This window comes from Phaethon lepturus, unplaced genomic scaffold (assembly GCF_000687285.1).
Source record: "Phaethon lepturus isolate BGI_N335 unplaced genomic scaffold, ASM68728v1 scaffold3932, whole genome shotgun sequence".
Classification (NCBI taxonomy): Eukaryota; Metazoa; Chordata; class Aves; order Phaethontiformes; family Phaethontidae; genus Phaethon; species Phaethon lepturus.
In genome coordinates this window covers 17323-33019 of record NW_010523943.1, presented here as the reverse complement: position 1 = coordinate 33019, position 15697 = coordinate 17323, and the positions used below count along the sequence as shown (strand labels likewise).

Here is a 15697-nt window from a genome sequence, read left to right as displayed (position 1 = left end):
ATGAAAGTACTTCAACTCATGTGCAGAGTGGAGACAGATGGAGAGGAATGACTATTGACCTGGCTGCTCCAAATCTTAAAATATGTTACACAAATTAAAAACCTCACATGAACACTACAGAAATTGTGAGCAAAAGCTTTGTTGCTACTAAAGAAATTATGCTTTTGTTCTTTTTAAACCATTTTTTAAATGCAAGATCAGGAGCAAAGCTGCTACGTCGTTGTATCTTGTGCCGAAATGTATGAGCAGTTTTCTTGGTGAACTTAGAGCCACACATCTAGATCTGTGTATATTGAATAGTTTGGGTTTTAAATTTGGGAATGGACTAATCAAAACACTGTCTGGTATATTAAAGAGACAAAATCATTACTGACTCTTAAAAGCAGTTTGTAGTGAAGTTCAAATTTTTACCTGCTGAGAAACAAAGTCTTCCCCTCATACTAATGTACATATTTCTGTCTTTCAGTTATGACTATGAAACTAACGAATGATTGTAATTTAAGCAAAAAATTTTAATTTGCTTGAAGTGTAGTTACAATGTAAAGATGTTTCACCTAAAAAAAAAAAAAAAGTTGTATGAAGACTTCTGCATATGTGCTGATGCATAAATAGAAAGTCAAAGCTTTCTAAAGGCATCCCAGGGGTACTCTTAAACACCACGTTTGAAGAGGTCACTTCTAGTATGTGACTAAAAACTCTTGGGTGGAGTTACTGTTGTTGAACTTTATGTTACTTTGACTACTGAGATGTGGTTAGTTTGTAGCGAAGTGAATAAAGTTTGCTTGAGGTATGTTGAAATAAAAGAATTCTGTGCAAATACTTGAGCATATTATCAGTAGTTGCACAACTCCTATCAAAGAAGAAAGGCAAACAAGTTTCCTAGGCATTCTTTTTTTTTAGCAAGACTCTGCTTTTTTTTTTTTATTTACTTAGTTTCTGTAAATATGTGGAACTACTTCTACTCTTTTTCAGTTCACTACTGAATTGTCTTAACTTGTGCAGGACCTTAAAGTTACAGAGTTTGTTTAGGCTTAAATTAAAGTTAGTCCACACTTCAATACATGGTTGCCAGATTCTCTCTCAGTTCACAACTTTGTAATACATGTAGATGTGTTTCATTTCAAATTCATGTGAAGCTAAAACAGCCACTAGTTAGAAACAAATTACTACCTTTGTATGCACCTTCTCATTATTTCACGGGTATTATTCTTCATGTAAATGTCACTGTATTTTGGGGAATCGCTTTTTCTTCCTTTCTGTAGTACAACCCTGTGAATTCCTGGCATTCTGGGCCCATTTTAATTTTCCTCTTAGTTTTGATGCCTGAAACTAGTGTTTAAAGTAGTGATTATTTTCCATTACAAAGCAGTTACTCCATGCCTTCCACAACTCATGGAGCCTGGCTTGCTGCAGGTTTATTGTATAGCTGATATAAGCTTTATTCTGAATTGCCCCTTCTGTGGAGAAAACCTGCTGCAGATCTTTCCAGCATTGACTCTTTGGTATCTAAATAACTAGTAAGTGTTTGCTGCAACCTTTACCTCCAGTAAGGGCAGGTGCTGGAGTCTCCTGAAAACAAGACACTGCTAAGGCGAGAAACCTCTTACAAAGAGTGAGATCCCCTGCAAATTCAGCCTCAACTCCTGCTCACACTGACCAGAGAGTCCAAAAGCTGTTCAAAGGAGGGGACATGCATATACATGCTTGGGATGTTGTAACTCACAACCCATCTCAGAAAATGGAAATGCCATACAGGGATATAGCTTTTATGTTGGCGAGGAACAAATATGTAGTAATAATCATCATAAAGGAATCCTCATTCTTCATAGTATTTTATACCTTAATAATTGGAGTTCTGTGCAGAATCATAGGGCTGGTAACCTCCCTCCCTGGAGGCACTTGCAACTTAAAAAGAAGCAGTGATATTTTAAAAGCTATATATATGTAAATCAGGCAGAGCACAGGGTGATGTATAGATGTATTCTTTGTGTAAATAAGACTCTCTGATTTCACTTAAGTGTCTTCAGTCTTCATATGGTTAGGGAAGGTTAGTTCACTGTAGTCCAATAGTTTTTAAAGCATAAATGATAAAATCTAGGTGGTACTTCCATGCTTGTACTAGAAGGAAGAAGAGTGCTTATGCTGTGTGTCCCGCTCTAGTTTTTGGATAATTGTCAGTAATACTTGGGACGGAGTTCTTCTCTTCCTTGAGCCATTTGAAACTATTTTTCAGTACAATTGTAGAAGCTGAACTAAATGGAAGTTTGATGTTAATCAGTCTTCCTACCCAATGTCAGGTATTCTGCATTTGTAAGCAAGTTAAGGCAAGGTAATTTAGGCAAAATTATCATGGCAATGCACAGGAGGCTGGAAAGTCTGTGATAAGAGTTATAGTTTGATAAGAATACAGAAATAATCTGTGTGCAGTTCAGGGTTCTCTTGTACTTATGCAGTACTGGAAGTATTGCAATCAGTTTTACAATGTGAAAACTGGAATTTTGAAATGAAGGAAGACTTTACAGTGTTGCAAAAGATGGTAATTAAAGACTTTAGAATTGCTTTTTAATTTATATACAAGTCAGAAAACATTTGCCATGATGCTGAATGCTTTGTCAGTTGGAGGAGGAGTGTGCAGCAACAGATTTCTTGCTTCAGCTTTTTCTCCACCTGCAAAACGGGTGGCAATATTTCTCTAAAATCATGTATTTACATTCACTCAATTTTATATGTAAACAAATTATATGAGAGGCTCTTCATAATAGAATATTAAATCTTAATGCTGTTTTGGGAACTGATGCACAAATGTTTCTGTATTGTCTACAGCCTGTGCAACTCTGAATTGCAGAATACTTTCAGAAAACTGTGCAGCATTGGGGTCTTAATGGGGATTTTTCTGACTGGAACATGAGCTATTTCTTACAACTGCTAGTGCTCTTAACTGGTTCCCATCTGTACAAGGTGTGGCAGACAAGTTGTACTCCAGTGCTGGCGTGTGTCTACATAGAGCTGTGCTGTCTTTGATAAAGCCAAATAATCCACTGATACTCCTTTCTTCTCCTTAGTCCTAGCTAATGCAATGCACCATGGCGAAGCATCAAGAGTAGTCACCACCAAAAAAAGGAAGATAGGAAAGCATGATCAGATTAAAAAAAGCTTGGTTGACATGAGCACTGTGGGTTTTTTAAAGGTTTATTGCCTAATTGTCTTGGTATTTTTCTTCTATCAATCTGCATGATTAAGACTTCTGACTACTTTTTATCCTATGCAAAAGCTATTTCTGTCCATACAAATGGATATCTTAATGCCTTTTTTTAATATTGTTCCCTAACTTTCTATCTAGTCAACACAGAAAAAATCCTATTTATTGGTGCAATTTAAATGCAATTGTTGGTTCTGAAAGAAACTTTTAATTAAAAATGTTCTCCGCTGCTTTCTGGATACAGACTGTCTATTTAACAGACGGCTGCCAAGCTTTGACTTTTTTTGGCAACCGTGAATCTAATTAGCATTTTGTACCAAATAGAACCTTTTTTATTTTAAATCTTCAAAAGGAATGTAGGAAAACTCTTTTTACTTAAGGGAGTTTTGTCTGCCTCAGCAGTAACTACAATCTTTTTGCTCATAGTTGAGGGCTACTATACTAACACCTGATTGATAAATGCATCTAGTTGAGATTCCCTCACCAGCTCAAATGCTGCCCTTATGCTTCTTTGACCTTCGTTTGTGATGATGCTTAAATTATGAAAAGCTAACAAATGAGATTAAACCAGTGATTTGTTTCTGCATAGCATATCTAGTCCTCTTTTTAATGTAGAAGAAAATACTTTTGTTTTAATTAGCTGTAAAAGGAATTACTGTTCATTAAGAGGCTACGTAGCTCAAGCTTGAAGAGATACACGGATACGTTATTATTTTTAATTCAGATTGAATCATCTTTCCATTCAGCAGCTGTATGGAAAAATATGCAAGCAAGATAATGAATATGGCTGCATTATATGTCAAATTACTTATACAGATGAGGGGCATGGGCAAGAGGTTTTATGTGGTCACCTTATCATGCGCAGGAGAGTAATGCATTTTTGTTCGCTTGAGCGTCTCATCAGAAAAACTTCAGACTACAAAAAAGTATAGCTATTATTTATACACACACACACAAAGATTACTCTCATGTTCTGGTGCAAAAACTTAAAAAATCCTGTTGTGGAATAGGTTGGCATTCTTTCAGTCCATTTGCCAACACATTGATAAAATACTTATTTTTTTTTATCCTTAAGGGGATGGGAGGAGCCAGTGAAAGTCCAATCTTAATTTTGTTCTATAAACTTGTAAATGCCTTAGCTCTGACCTCAGTGTTGATTTGATACCACTAGAGCTGCATGAGGCCCTTTATTCTTTTGATGGTGTAATGGTTTGGTTGCTATGATCATACAATCTATAAAATGTAGTTGTGTTAACTACCCTTAATATTTGGGTTTTAAACTCACATTCAAGTCATAAGCAAGAAAGCTTTAGTAAAAGATGCAATTTCTGCTGCACTTTAGAAGTACATGTGGTCTATTTGCATTTTTGTAAATAACCATTCTGACAAACTTAGCATGATCTGATCCACTTTTCCAATAGTATTAGACTTTTTCTATTGATGAAGAAAAACTGGCTGATGAAATGCAAGATGTGAATGTGATATGCCTGATGATACTTCTATTTTTTTTAATCTTTGTCTCATAGAAGGTATAAATTGTAAGTGTATTCAGCTGTTCTATCAGCTGAAAATGCCATCTATTTCTGAGTGGTTTTGTTCACTAGAGCTACTGTAATATTTGTGATATTCAGCGTTTTGCTGTGAAGTCTACATAAACATTAACTTGTTCAAAATTAGAGTGCATATTAATAAAATATTTTAGTACTGGATTTCTGTTTGTATACTGAATTATGATTTCCCACTGTATTTTCTTCAGCAAAGTATGAACTGTCACAGCATGACCTATTTTACGCAGCTCTGAAATAACTTCTGGTGGATCCATTCTGAACTGGCACCAGTTCATATCGTTTGGGAACATCTACCTAAGTCTGTTTTTTGGTGGTTGGTTTTTTTTTTTAGCAGAAATATATGGAGGAAAAAAATTATTTGATACTCTACTAAATCTTTACAATACATTATTTATAATCTTTACAATAAATTGTATTCAGTCATGTTTGCCTTGATTGATCTGAATGTGTACAGTTGCTGGTAATTACAAAGAAGCGTAGGCATATTACAGGTTTGCTCTGGGCAAATTTGATAATAGGTTGCTGCTTTTTCTTCAAAAACACCTGCTTGTGACAAGCACTTGAAGAATCTTGTGGCCCACCCGTTGCCTGTTTTTTAATGTAGTAACTTTGTTTTATCACCTCGGTGTTGGATGCTGTCAACAGAACTATTGTAAGTAATTGAAGGTCTGGAGCCTACAACATTAAGCAAGTGAGAGAAAATATCTTTGACACCTCAGACCATTGTGGGACTTTGCTTAAAACTCAATAGTTACAGATGGGTAGGTAAAGAAGATTGAGATTCTCCTCTTCTATGTAGTTGTTGCGCGCTTTAGCAAACGTTATGACATTGTTGTGGTCCAACTGTCTTAGTAGGCCAAGCTTGGAGGAAACCAAGTGCTCCTGGAAGTGTGAACTGCATGGAAGTGATCATGGCATCTGGTTACTTTCTGTGAAAAGCTCCTAGGTTTACTCTTTCTTTTTGTAATAGTTCTGTTGTAGAAGTAGACTCAGAAAAATATTGTCACTATCTCACTGTCAGAATATCAGAAATGCAGTCTTTAAAATATACTGTAATGTCTTTTTGTAAAGTGCTATCCTAAAACCAGAGGTCTCTAGAACAAAGTCTTTTGTATCTCTGTATTCCAGTTCTGTTGAAGAGTGGATTGCTGTGTAAAGTTATCAGTACAATTTAACAAGACCTGCTTTCCTTTCTTGTTTTTGAAGGACTTGGTAAATATTGAGATGTTTTTGACTGCTAAAGAGGTGGAGGAGTCATTGGAAAGACAGGAGACTATGACTTGCTTGGCTTGGTGTCATGATAACAAATCCAGGCTCAGAAAAATGAAGGTATGAAAATGTAACATGTTCATGTTTTTCTTAAATTGTTTTCTAAATGTTTTCTAAACTACTTGCATATTTGATGTGGTCAATTTGGTTTAAATTATAGCTCTTGAATGAGGCCTTGTATAAAAGTAAGGACAGTAAGTACAAAACTCTTCTTTTAAGAAGGTATAGGTAATTGGAGCTAAACTAGCTCACACAAACGCCAATCCTGAAATGGAGTGATAGGTCATCTTCTGGATGCGAGTGTTGTCTCAGTAAATTATGCTCAAATAAAATAATAAAATTTGGTTGGGTTTCGTGTGATTTACAAATGTCTAAATGCAAACGTGGTGTCTTGATGCATGCTGAAACCAGGACATGAACTTACACTTATAACTCTTTGCATCCTGCTGAGAATATAACTCAGGTTATATATGAAGGTATCTTAAGGGTGAGATTAATTGGTAAACCTATGTCCTCAGGCTTAACACTGAGAGAAATTTCATACAAATTTTGTCTTAGTATTTTTTAAGTGTTGTATATGAGACAATAAATATTGAGTAAAGGACTAACTTTCTGTGAGAAACTAGTGTTGAAATGTGTTTTTCAACAATAAAAGCTGAGTTTAATCAAGTAATAAACACAGTAAGTCCTTCTTTAGCCATTGAATACCATTGAATGACCTGAACATGCTGTATACTTGTTCCTATGCAGTTGGTTTAAATTTCCTTGTCTCTTTAATTCTGCATTTCAAAACATGCTGTAATTTTCTATAGGGCTTGCAGAAATCTGTTTTTTAACTGATATTAACCAAAATCCCTGCCTCCCTCAAAGATGCTTGTGTCTTTTTTTAAACTAAGTGCTTTCTTTAACCAAAATTGTTTGAGTGCACTTAATGATACGCAAAGAGTGACGTTCTCTGTCACTCAGGGGCGCCAAAATGAGAATGAACCGAAGATGGGACGCAAAAGTAAATCGGCCAGTGATTACTCTAAAGAAAATGATGATCTTGTTATGGAAACCATTAAAGGAAAACCAGAATTGGTATGTAAACACTACTGCATAATTATACTGCTAAAAAATTCCCCTTCTGTAACCTTCCTATGTTAAGTAATATATGAAAATCTGAACGTCTTACTTTTTCATCACCAATCTTCAACAAACAATAAATAAGAAAAAATCTTCCCCATTCCTCCTTTTGGAAAACGACAATAACAAAATATCTATTTCTGCAAGCCCTACTTTTTTTTTTTTTAACCAAAAGCCAAAGCTAAGCTGTGACAGATCAGAATTGGAAGAAGAGAAATCACTATGCTTCTTTTTGAATCACAAGTAAACATTTCTTCTGGTTGTGGTTGCTTAGCTACTCATCAATGTTAATATTCTAAAATCTCAGCCACTACCTCAATACAAGCCTAATCTAAAAACTGAACTGTATCTTGGCCTGGGAGAGCTCACGGTCTGGTGTTTTTTACATATGTGAGGGATCTAAACTCTTGTGAATAGCTGCTGTGGAATTGTTTGAAGGTATACAAAGTTGAAATGTGTGCATCATCTGATTGCCTAGGACTCTCTTCTAGTTACGCTTGCCTGCAGACCCCATACAGTCACTGGCTTGCAGCTTACTGGAAGATTCATAAAAACAAAACACAAACCCTGAAGATTGTTTTAGGATGTGGGTTTTTTGCTGTTGAAACATTAAAGAAATACTAAGCCCTAGAATTTAACATCATTAACAATTTAAAAGCTTGATCAGTTTTTTAGTAGAAACAAATTTAGCTAGAATTCTAAATGAGCGGGTTGTGTAGATTTGAATAACAGGGTATTTTAAAATAGCCCTATTTGAAAATTTCAAATAAAGTAGAGAAGAAATTTTTATTCTCCACTAAACATGGGATTGAATACAGAAAAATGCATAATGGGAAAAAATTTTATTGTCTAGTCCTTAGACAAGTATATCTTAACATAGGACAGAATGCATTATTTTTATGTTCAAATGGCTTACATTTCAAATCTTCAAATAAGCAATTGTTGCAATGTGTGCATTAGTCACTGCAGGTAGTTAACTGATACAAATTTGGAGTTGCTCAATTTCCTACTGAAGTCACTGAGGAATTCTGATATTATTGTGCCGATGTACAATAAACAAAAGGCAACTATTCATTAGAAGCATGGGGGAAGAAAAAAAACATTTGCCAAATGGAGCAGGGTAACTCAAGGAATACAGTTCTTCTCAAGATTCAGAGGAATTTGGGTTTTCATTGTTTTCTTAAGGTAATAAAACAGTTGACTGTCCCTATAAAGAAGCATAGTGACTTGTTCTTTTATGGGGGGAGGATCTTTTTAATTCCACATATTCAAAGGGTTTTTTGTCGATTTTGTGAACTGGTGATGGAATTTGTTTTAAAGGGACACTGTCAGCTTCATTAGGCTTCAAATTTTACCTTTTTCCCAAAACAAGTAAATGGCATTTGGTTTTCTCGTTTGAGACTCGTTTCCCAGCTTGGCTTTTAGATGTTTGACAAGAAGAGCGGCGCAGAAATTTGAAGAAACGGAGGGAGGGGATGGCCGCAACTTAAACTCTGGGCTGTTTTTTGTTAATACTGGCGACTTTCAAAATAGCGTTTAAAGACTTTTCTCCTTGCAATCTTCTGGGTAGACCTCCCTCGCCTAAATTATCACATAGGCCCAAACTTCTGTTGAATCTACTACTTTAAATTGTAAGAAAGTACGAAGAAACCACCTGTTACTTGCATCCAGTTACTTGATGCTTTGTCATTAGGAAGAAGTTCATCCCTGCTAAATACTGAAGTTTTGAAGAAGGCAAGAGGAAGATGTTTTTGTTTGCTTTTAGAGAATATCTGGGCTCATGTCTTGTCCATAAAGTCAGCATTTCAACTTTTTTTGCATGAATGCCTAAAAGCAAGCAAACAAGGTTGTGTGTTAGTAACACTTTCTTTTTTTGTTGTGCATACGTAGTACTTAACATACTGTGCAGTTTTGTCTAAGACCCTGTCTTGTCTTTAATCTCAGAGCTGTCTGGAGTTCAGCCTAAGGATTCAGGAGTTCATTGAACTCATTCGACAGAACAAGAGACTGGATGCTGTGAGGTATGAAATTAGGATGCTTACCAAATAATTTTCTTAACAAGATAGTATTATGCTTCATTAGAAACATGTAGCTATTATTGCAACACCCAGAAGCCCCACTGCTGTAAAGGATCGTGCTAATGTTGTGATTATTCTTTGGATTTAAGCTGGGCTTGCCTTTTTTAAAGGCAAGGTGTCATTCCACAGGTGAACCTTTTTAAAAACTTCATGTTGTTGCTGAAACTCTGCATCTTCTTACTTGTCAAAATCAAGGTTTAGAAGATTAATCTGTTTTATAAAATGATTGTATTTTCTTGTGGCATACAATGTAATGGATATATTTACCTTAGCTTATCTTCAAGAGGTACAGCTAGCTTCTCATAGAAACTCACTGCAGGTTTAATCACAAAATATACTAAAAGGTTAATGAAACGCCTATCTAAAGATTAACATTTCAATTTTGACTGAATTCTCTTCTGTTTTACTACCTTCATTAAACTTCTTGTTCTACAAGTTATGCTTTAGGCTAGGTTCACCCTCTGTATTGAATGGATAATTTGGAGTTCTGTGTTCTCATGTTTGAGAATAAGAAGCTAGATTATGTTACCCTCAATCCCTTCTCCAGGCCCCACATGAAGAAACCAACTCAGTATCCGTTTTCACCTCCTTTGAACTAGTTCAGTAGGGACTGCTTTGAGAAGAAAGTAACACTGCCCAAGGTTACCAGTTCTGCTGAAATGAGTGCAATTTTGATACTGGGTCTATAAAATGTGTTGATAATTCTGATGAGCAGTGATCTTGCCAGCACCACAGTGTGGTGCAGGTGGCAGAGTTGCTGGAGCTTACATGTGGACAGGGGAGAGAGGACCTCATTCTGTTTTGTAAGAATATTTAAAACCTAGGGAGAGATGACTAGTTTTATTGCCAGATTTGAAGCTTTGCTAATACATTCCAGTGATAACACTGTGGCCGTTTAATACTTCTGACAAATTTTACATTAAGTTTCAAGTCTTACTGCTTTTGATGACTAGGTACTCCAGAAATTGAAACAAGCAGGAGGCCTGTATTAGTGGCAAAGTTGCTTTTTGGTCAGAGGAGCGGAGAGCTGTGAAGAACAAATAAAGTATCAAAATACAAGCACAGATTGAAAGAATTCTAGCGCATTCCCAAGTTTTAGATGCAGAAACTCTTCTGCAGGGCAAACCACATCACATAACTCTTCTTGAATAGAATGAGTGAGAAAGATGTAGTTGTTTAAAAACAAGAATAAAGGAAAAAGTAATGCAAGTAATGTGGAGAAGCCAGTCTAATACTAACACGACCCCCAAAATTACTCACCTTTTTAGGGTTATTTCCAGTTGTTATTTCTAATTTCCTTCAAATGTGTTGCTTGCTTTGAGCTAACTCATATCATCCCTGCTTTGCCCTACTTGCACCTAAATCATTGTTGTTTTGGCCCCAGCCAATGCAAATGTGCAATCTGATAATAAACTCCAGCTAGTTTTAATGTTAATAATTAAGAAAAAAAAAACAACCTACATGCTAGCATTTAGGTATGTGCACTTACCCTTTGACAGAGTTCTCAGACTCTAAGGAATTGTCAGGTACTTACAAAAGGGATGAAAGACACTCAACTACATTATCTGTCTTCCAAAGCCCATGGTGCTCCTTATATCCAACAAATACTATGCCTTTGTGCCTTTAGCTTTATTCTCTGCTAAGTTTGCTTGTTTGCCAAATGTGCAGTCATGCATGTTAACAATGAGCAGTCCATGCTCTAAAAACTATTTTCTTTGAACTGCAGCTTCCTTATGTAGCTTTAAAACCAGAGGGCGGGCATAGAGCCAGAGGGCATTTCATAGAGAAATGAGGAGATAGGCTGAGAACTGGGACAAAGTAGATAAGGTCATCCTGTATTTTATGGTTGTTACTGGATATGTTTTCTTCTGATCCCTTTTCCACATCAGAACTGGTAAAATTTGCAAGCTGTCAACCCTCAAGACGACCCAGCACTCTTGGTGTGGAATAACTTGTACTGTCGTAGCCTCTGGGGTTTAAAATTTACAGCTCCTATCTACATTGCAAATAGGCATCCATATTGAACGTTATTAGGGGTGCAGCGTGTATATTCCATATACCTATTGAAAGTCAAGGTTGACATATATTTTGTACTCAGAATTGTAACTTGCTAGTCAAACAATGCTGCTTTGACTTCATAACTTCTTGTAAAATGAATACAAGCTACAGAAGTCCTTCTGTCTCTTAATTCACTCCTTTTTAGCTGTGTGCATTTTGATAATTTTGTACATTGAGTTCAACATCTCAATGCTTTCCTTAAATAATGTGGCTTTAAAATGTTAGTTTTCATCATTTCCTTTTTACTTTGCTTCAAAATAAATATGTAATGAATAAGGGAATATATTTTTGGGAAGGTGTAGCATAAGTCTTATTGCTTCTAGCAAACCATTGCAACTTGTGTTTTTATTAGCTTGCTTCTGTTAAGTGCCTGCAGCAGGATTCTTTCAGTATTGTGTCCGTGGTGCAATAAATAGGTCAGGCATCCATTAGAAAGCAGAGAAAGAGGCTGTTTACCAAGTAGTTTCCTGTATAAGTGGAACTCAGAGAACTGACATTTTGTTGAAACGCAGCTGGTGTTTAAATAAGTTTGAAAGCTTTGCTTACTGCCTGCTGAGAACCTCCGAAGTGACATATTGCTTTTAGGTTAAAATTGGTGTGAGCTTTAAAAATATACATCATATTAAATAAGTGTTTGAACTTCTGTAGCTTTTTAGTACATGAGTACAAACAGACCTTCTTCTAAGGTAGCTTATCAGAGTAGTCTTGAAAGTGCAAGTTTCAAGAATGTACAAAAAATATTTCTTGAATACAAAGAGTAAATCTCTTAAGCACATCACGAATTTTTTCACCTAGTATCATTAGCCTTTAACTCCCACAGTCTCTTTAGCTTTTTTGTAAAGCTCATACATATTAGATGAATGACTGATGACACTAATTTCACACTTTTGGAGCTCTCTAATTTCTTTCTGGGAAATCTGACAGCATTCTGCTGTTTTGCTCTTATGGGATGCTAGAGATATAGAGTTCCTAGCTAAAAGCTTAACAAAACACTCTGTGCACTTCTTGTTCTTGGGATACAAAGAACGAAAGGAGTAACTAAAAATAGCCAAAGATGTGCAGAGTTAAGAGAAAGTGGCCGCAGTCTATTAATTTTAGTAAACTTCTCTCATACAAGGGTGAATAAACACCGTTTGTTTTTTTATTTTTATTATGGGGCAGGGTGGGGGGTGAGGCTGAACAGATGTATAAAACTACTAATAAAACTTTTGAGCACTTTGAGTATAAATTTTGCTAGTAGTCATAATGGTCTCTGAGATAAAGGCATTCATTCAGGTGTCAGTCAGAAAGACTGAGCAGAACAAACAAGTCCTTTCTCGGTAACATCTTATGTTTGTGTTCAGTTATTGCTACTTGCTCATAATTATGCTCATTCTTGTATTCAGACGTGTAGATATACACATACACACTGTATAGCTTATACTTTTCTAACAACTTAATGTACCCTTAGTAGAGAGTAAACTGTAAATCTTCAAGTCTTCATAAATACCCTTTCGTTCTTGGATTTGTCAAGTACAATACCTCTGCTGCACCTGCTTGGGCTAGAGGAACAGCTGTTTCAAACAAAAGATAATGGAGTTTGTCCCCACAGATTTTACAGAATTATTCTGGGGTTTGAAAAACAGAACTTTCTACCTATTACTTTGATCTGTCACAAGAATTTAGTTATTTCAGTGATGGTCCACTGGTCATGATTTAAAAAAAAAAAAAAAAAAAAAAGAGCTCCCTGCTCTAGCTACACTGACTAGTGTGTGCTAATGGTGGTAAAAACATTGTAAATAAGCATTGTAAGGTTCATATATACCTCCAAGAGTGTAACGTTTGCACAAAGAGATGGAAGCAGCTGAATGAAAGGGAAGGGGTAAATCATGGCATGAGGGCAAATAAGGTATTATTTACCTGTTGTGCATTCATGAGTACTCATATAGTACTGTTTCTTGCTTTCCAATCTACAAAAGACTTCAGAGTTCTGCAAGTGAACGAACTTGCTTCTCTTAAAGGAGATCTTGCTTCATTTAATTTCTCTCTGTTGGCCCTCAGAGGATGAAGTTCAGATGTTAGCATGGCAGGTTTTGTGGGAAACCTTGTTTTCTTAAGGGACACAGGCCGAAGGGAAAGTCAGGAGATAGACTAAAACAGCAGGTCACTTAAAAAAAAAAAACAAAACTAATTCCTTCTGTCTGAGCCCAAAATGGCCACCACATCCCAGTGTGTTCAGTACTTTGCAAATGATGGAAGTATTGGATTGCTGAGCACTTCTGCTTTGAATGGCTAGTGCCCTCACACCGTGATTATATATTGTACATACACAAAACAGTGTTAATTCTAGCTGTTCCTGAACGCATACAGTAAGTGTGGCCAGGATTTACCTGTTGCAACTCAGAGTCTTCCTATAAGATGGGATGTATTTGTTGAAATGCTGTCTGTAAGAGCAAATTATTAAAGCCTGATGGGGAGTAGGACCACAATACTAAAAAAGCTGGTGCAAAACTGAAGTACCACTTCTGTTCTAACATCACAGAACACAAGTGCACAGTGTTCTGTTCTTTTAAGAGGATTTTTTTTTCCTCTTCTCCCTCACACATGCACACACAGTAATTTAGCTAAACTGCTAGGTCTGAATTTTTTGCTTTGCCTAAGCTTTCTTGTAAATAGCTATTGCTTTTATCTACAGCTCTGCGCTAGCACTTACTTTAGCTTTCTTCCAGCATGTCCAGGCTGCCTAGTCTCTTCTGTCAGGCCATGGGTTTTGTACTTGTGCTCTCATAACAGTAATCACCTGGGGAATAATATTTACATTCCTGAATTGCTTACTCAAAATAGGAAGTTGGGTGGAAACAGTCTGTCCTACATAACTTCCATTGCTTCCTGGTTTGGGTGGGAGAGGAAGTAGGAGTACTGAAACACTGCTGAAGAGACTGTTCTCATGGTATTGATGACCTAAGTGTAGTTAGTGGAACACAGAGTTGGGGAACACACACACACACACACCAACAACTTATCTAGACTTTTTTTTTTATTCAACCTATGAAATGGGCAATTGGAAAATACTGTATATTCCTGAAAGTCATTTGTAACTTTAAATAGGTTTTAACAAGACTCTCTAAAAGTTAAAAAGAGCACACACTTATCAGAGTACTTCAGAGATGACTTGGTTTCTTCCCTGTAATACAAGCTGGTGAGAAATAACAGCATAGGGAAGACTTTTCTACACTTAGGTAATGCCAGAAATTCAATGTAGTGCTGATTCTGTACTCAGTCTACTATGCAACATCTGTGCACCACTGAAAACAGGAGCTTTTAGCAGAAATGCTGAACTAATCATCCCGTTTAAAGGCTGGAGGGTTTTCCTGCACGCTTAAATTCCAACTCGAAAATTGATGATCTTGGGAAGACTAGATAGGGGAGGCTTTCATACAGTGTTTCTAAGGAGTTGAATATCCTTATAATCTGATAATAATTCTCTGGTTTCTTAGTAATAATTTCCTGAAAACTATTGAAGTTTGTATTTTTGCTTTAAATAAGTTTCTGGTATTCTGTCAGTTCAAGTATCTAAGTTTCCAGCCTTGTGTGTATCTTTTATAATCAGTATGCATTAAAGTACAAAAACTTGTATTGAAGTTCTACTTAATTTTTTTTATTTCCATGGCAAAAAAATTTACTCTTAACAAGGTGTTTTCTACTACGTTACCCTGCAGCTTCTTGTACTCTGCACAGAATGCGATATTGCTTTATAGCCTATACCAAAAAAAAAAAAACAACCTCATTTATTCAAAAGTAAACATTCTCTTAAATGTCAGTATAAACAAGGTAGATATTTGAACACTCTTGATGTTTAATGGTTTGGAATAGCTGATTATCAGACTTCATTTATCTCACTTGTGAGTGTGTGCCAAAGGAGTGTGTGATAGATTGAGCTTGCATAAGTAGAGACATTTCTTCTAATAATCATGGATCTGTCATTCTAGATGTAGATGATGGCAAGACTTCATGCTACAGTAAGAAGTTGTGGTTTCTAAGAAATTATGGTGTCGAATTGCTCATTCTTAGTCATTCTTGCATTCACATTTGCAGAATGTATTTTTTTTCAAGCCCATTAAATGCATCCCCTTTTGGAGTGCATGTATTGAGAGCAGAATCTAGAGTTTTTCTCTGAAATCTTACATAATTCTGTAAATTTACTTGGTTTAAAAACAAGACTGTTTAATGAAGGTATAAATTCTGTATTTCAGACATGCAAGAAAGCATTTCAGTCAGGCTGAGGGAAGCCAGCTGGATGAGGTTCGACAAGTGATGGGAATGTTGGCCTTTCCTTCAGACACTCATATCTCCCCCTATAAGGTAACGTTATGTTTGAAATTCAGCGGTACAGCAGAATAATAAAATACACATTGCAGTTC

The 15697-nt window shown here is 36.1% G+C and overlaps 1 protein-coding gene across 3 annotated transcripts in view; it reads left to right on the top strand.

Moving 5' to 3' along the window:
- MAEA (macrophage erythroblast attacher) overlaps window positions 1-15697 on the top strand; it is a 36656-nt gene that overhangs the window by 14578 nt on the left and 6381 nt on the right. For 2 of the 3 annotated variants that reach the window (XM_010282264.1, XM_010282266.1), the window contains 3 exons: window positions 5974-6096; window positions 9106-9182; window positions 15530-15638. In XM_010282264.1, coding sequence (XP_010280566.1) covers window positions 5974-6096; window positions 9106-9182; window positions 15530-15638 — 309 coding nt within the window. The remainder of the gene's footprint in view (window positions 1-5973; window positions 6097-9105; window positions 9183-15529; window positions 15639-15697) is intronic. The other variant, XM_010282265.1, reaches the window with a different exon arrangement.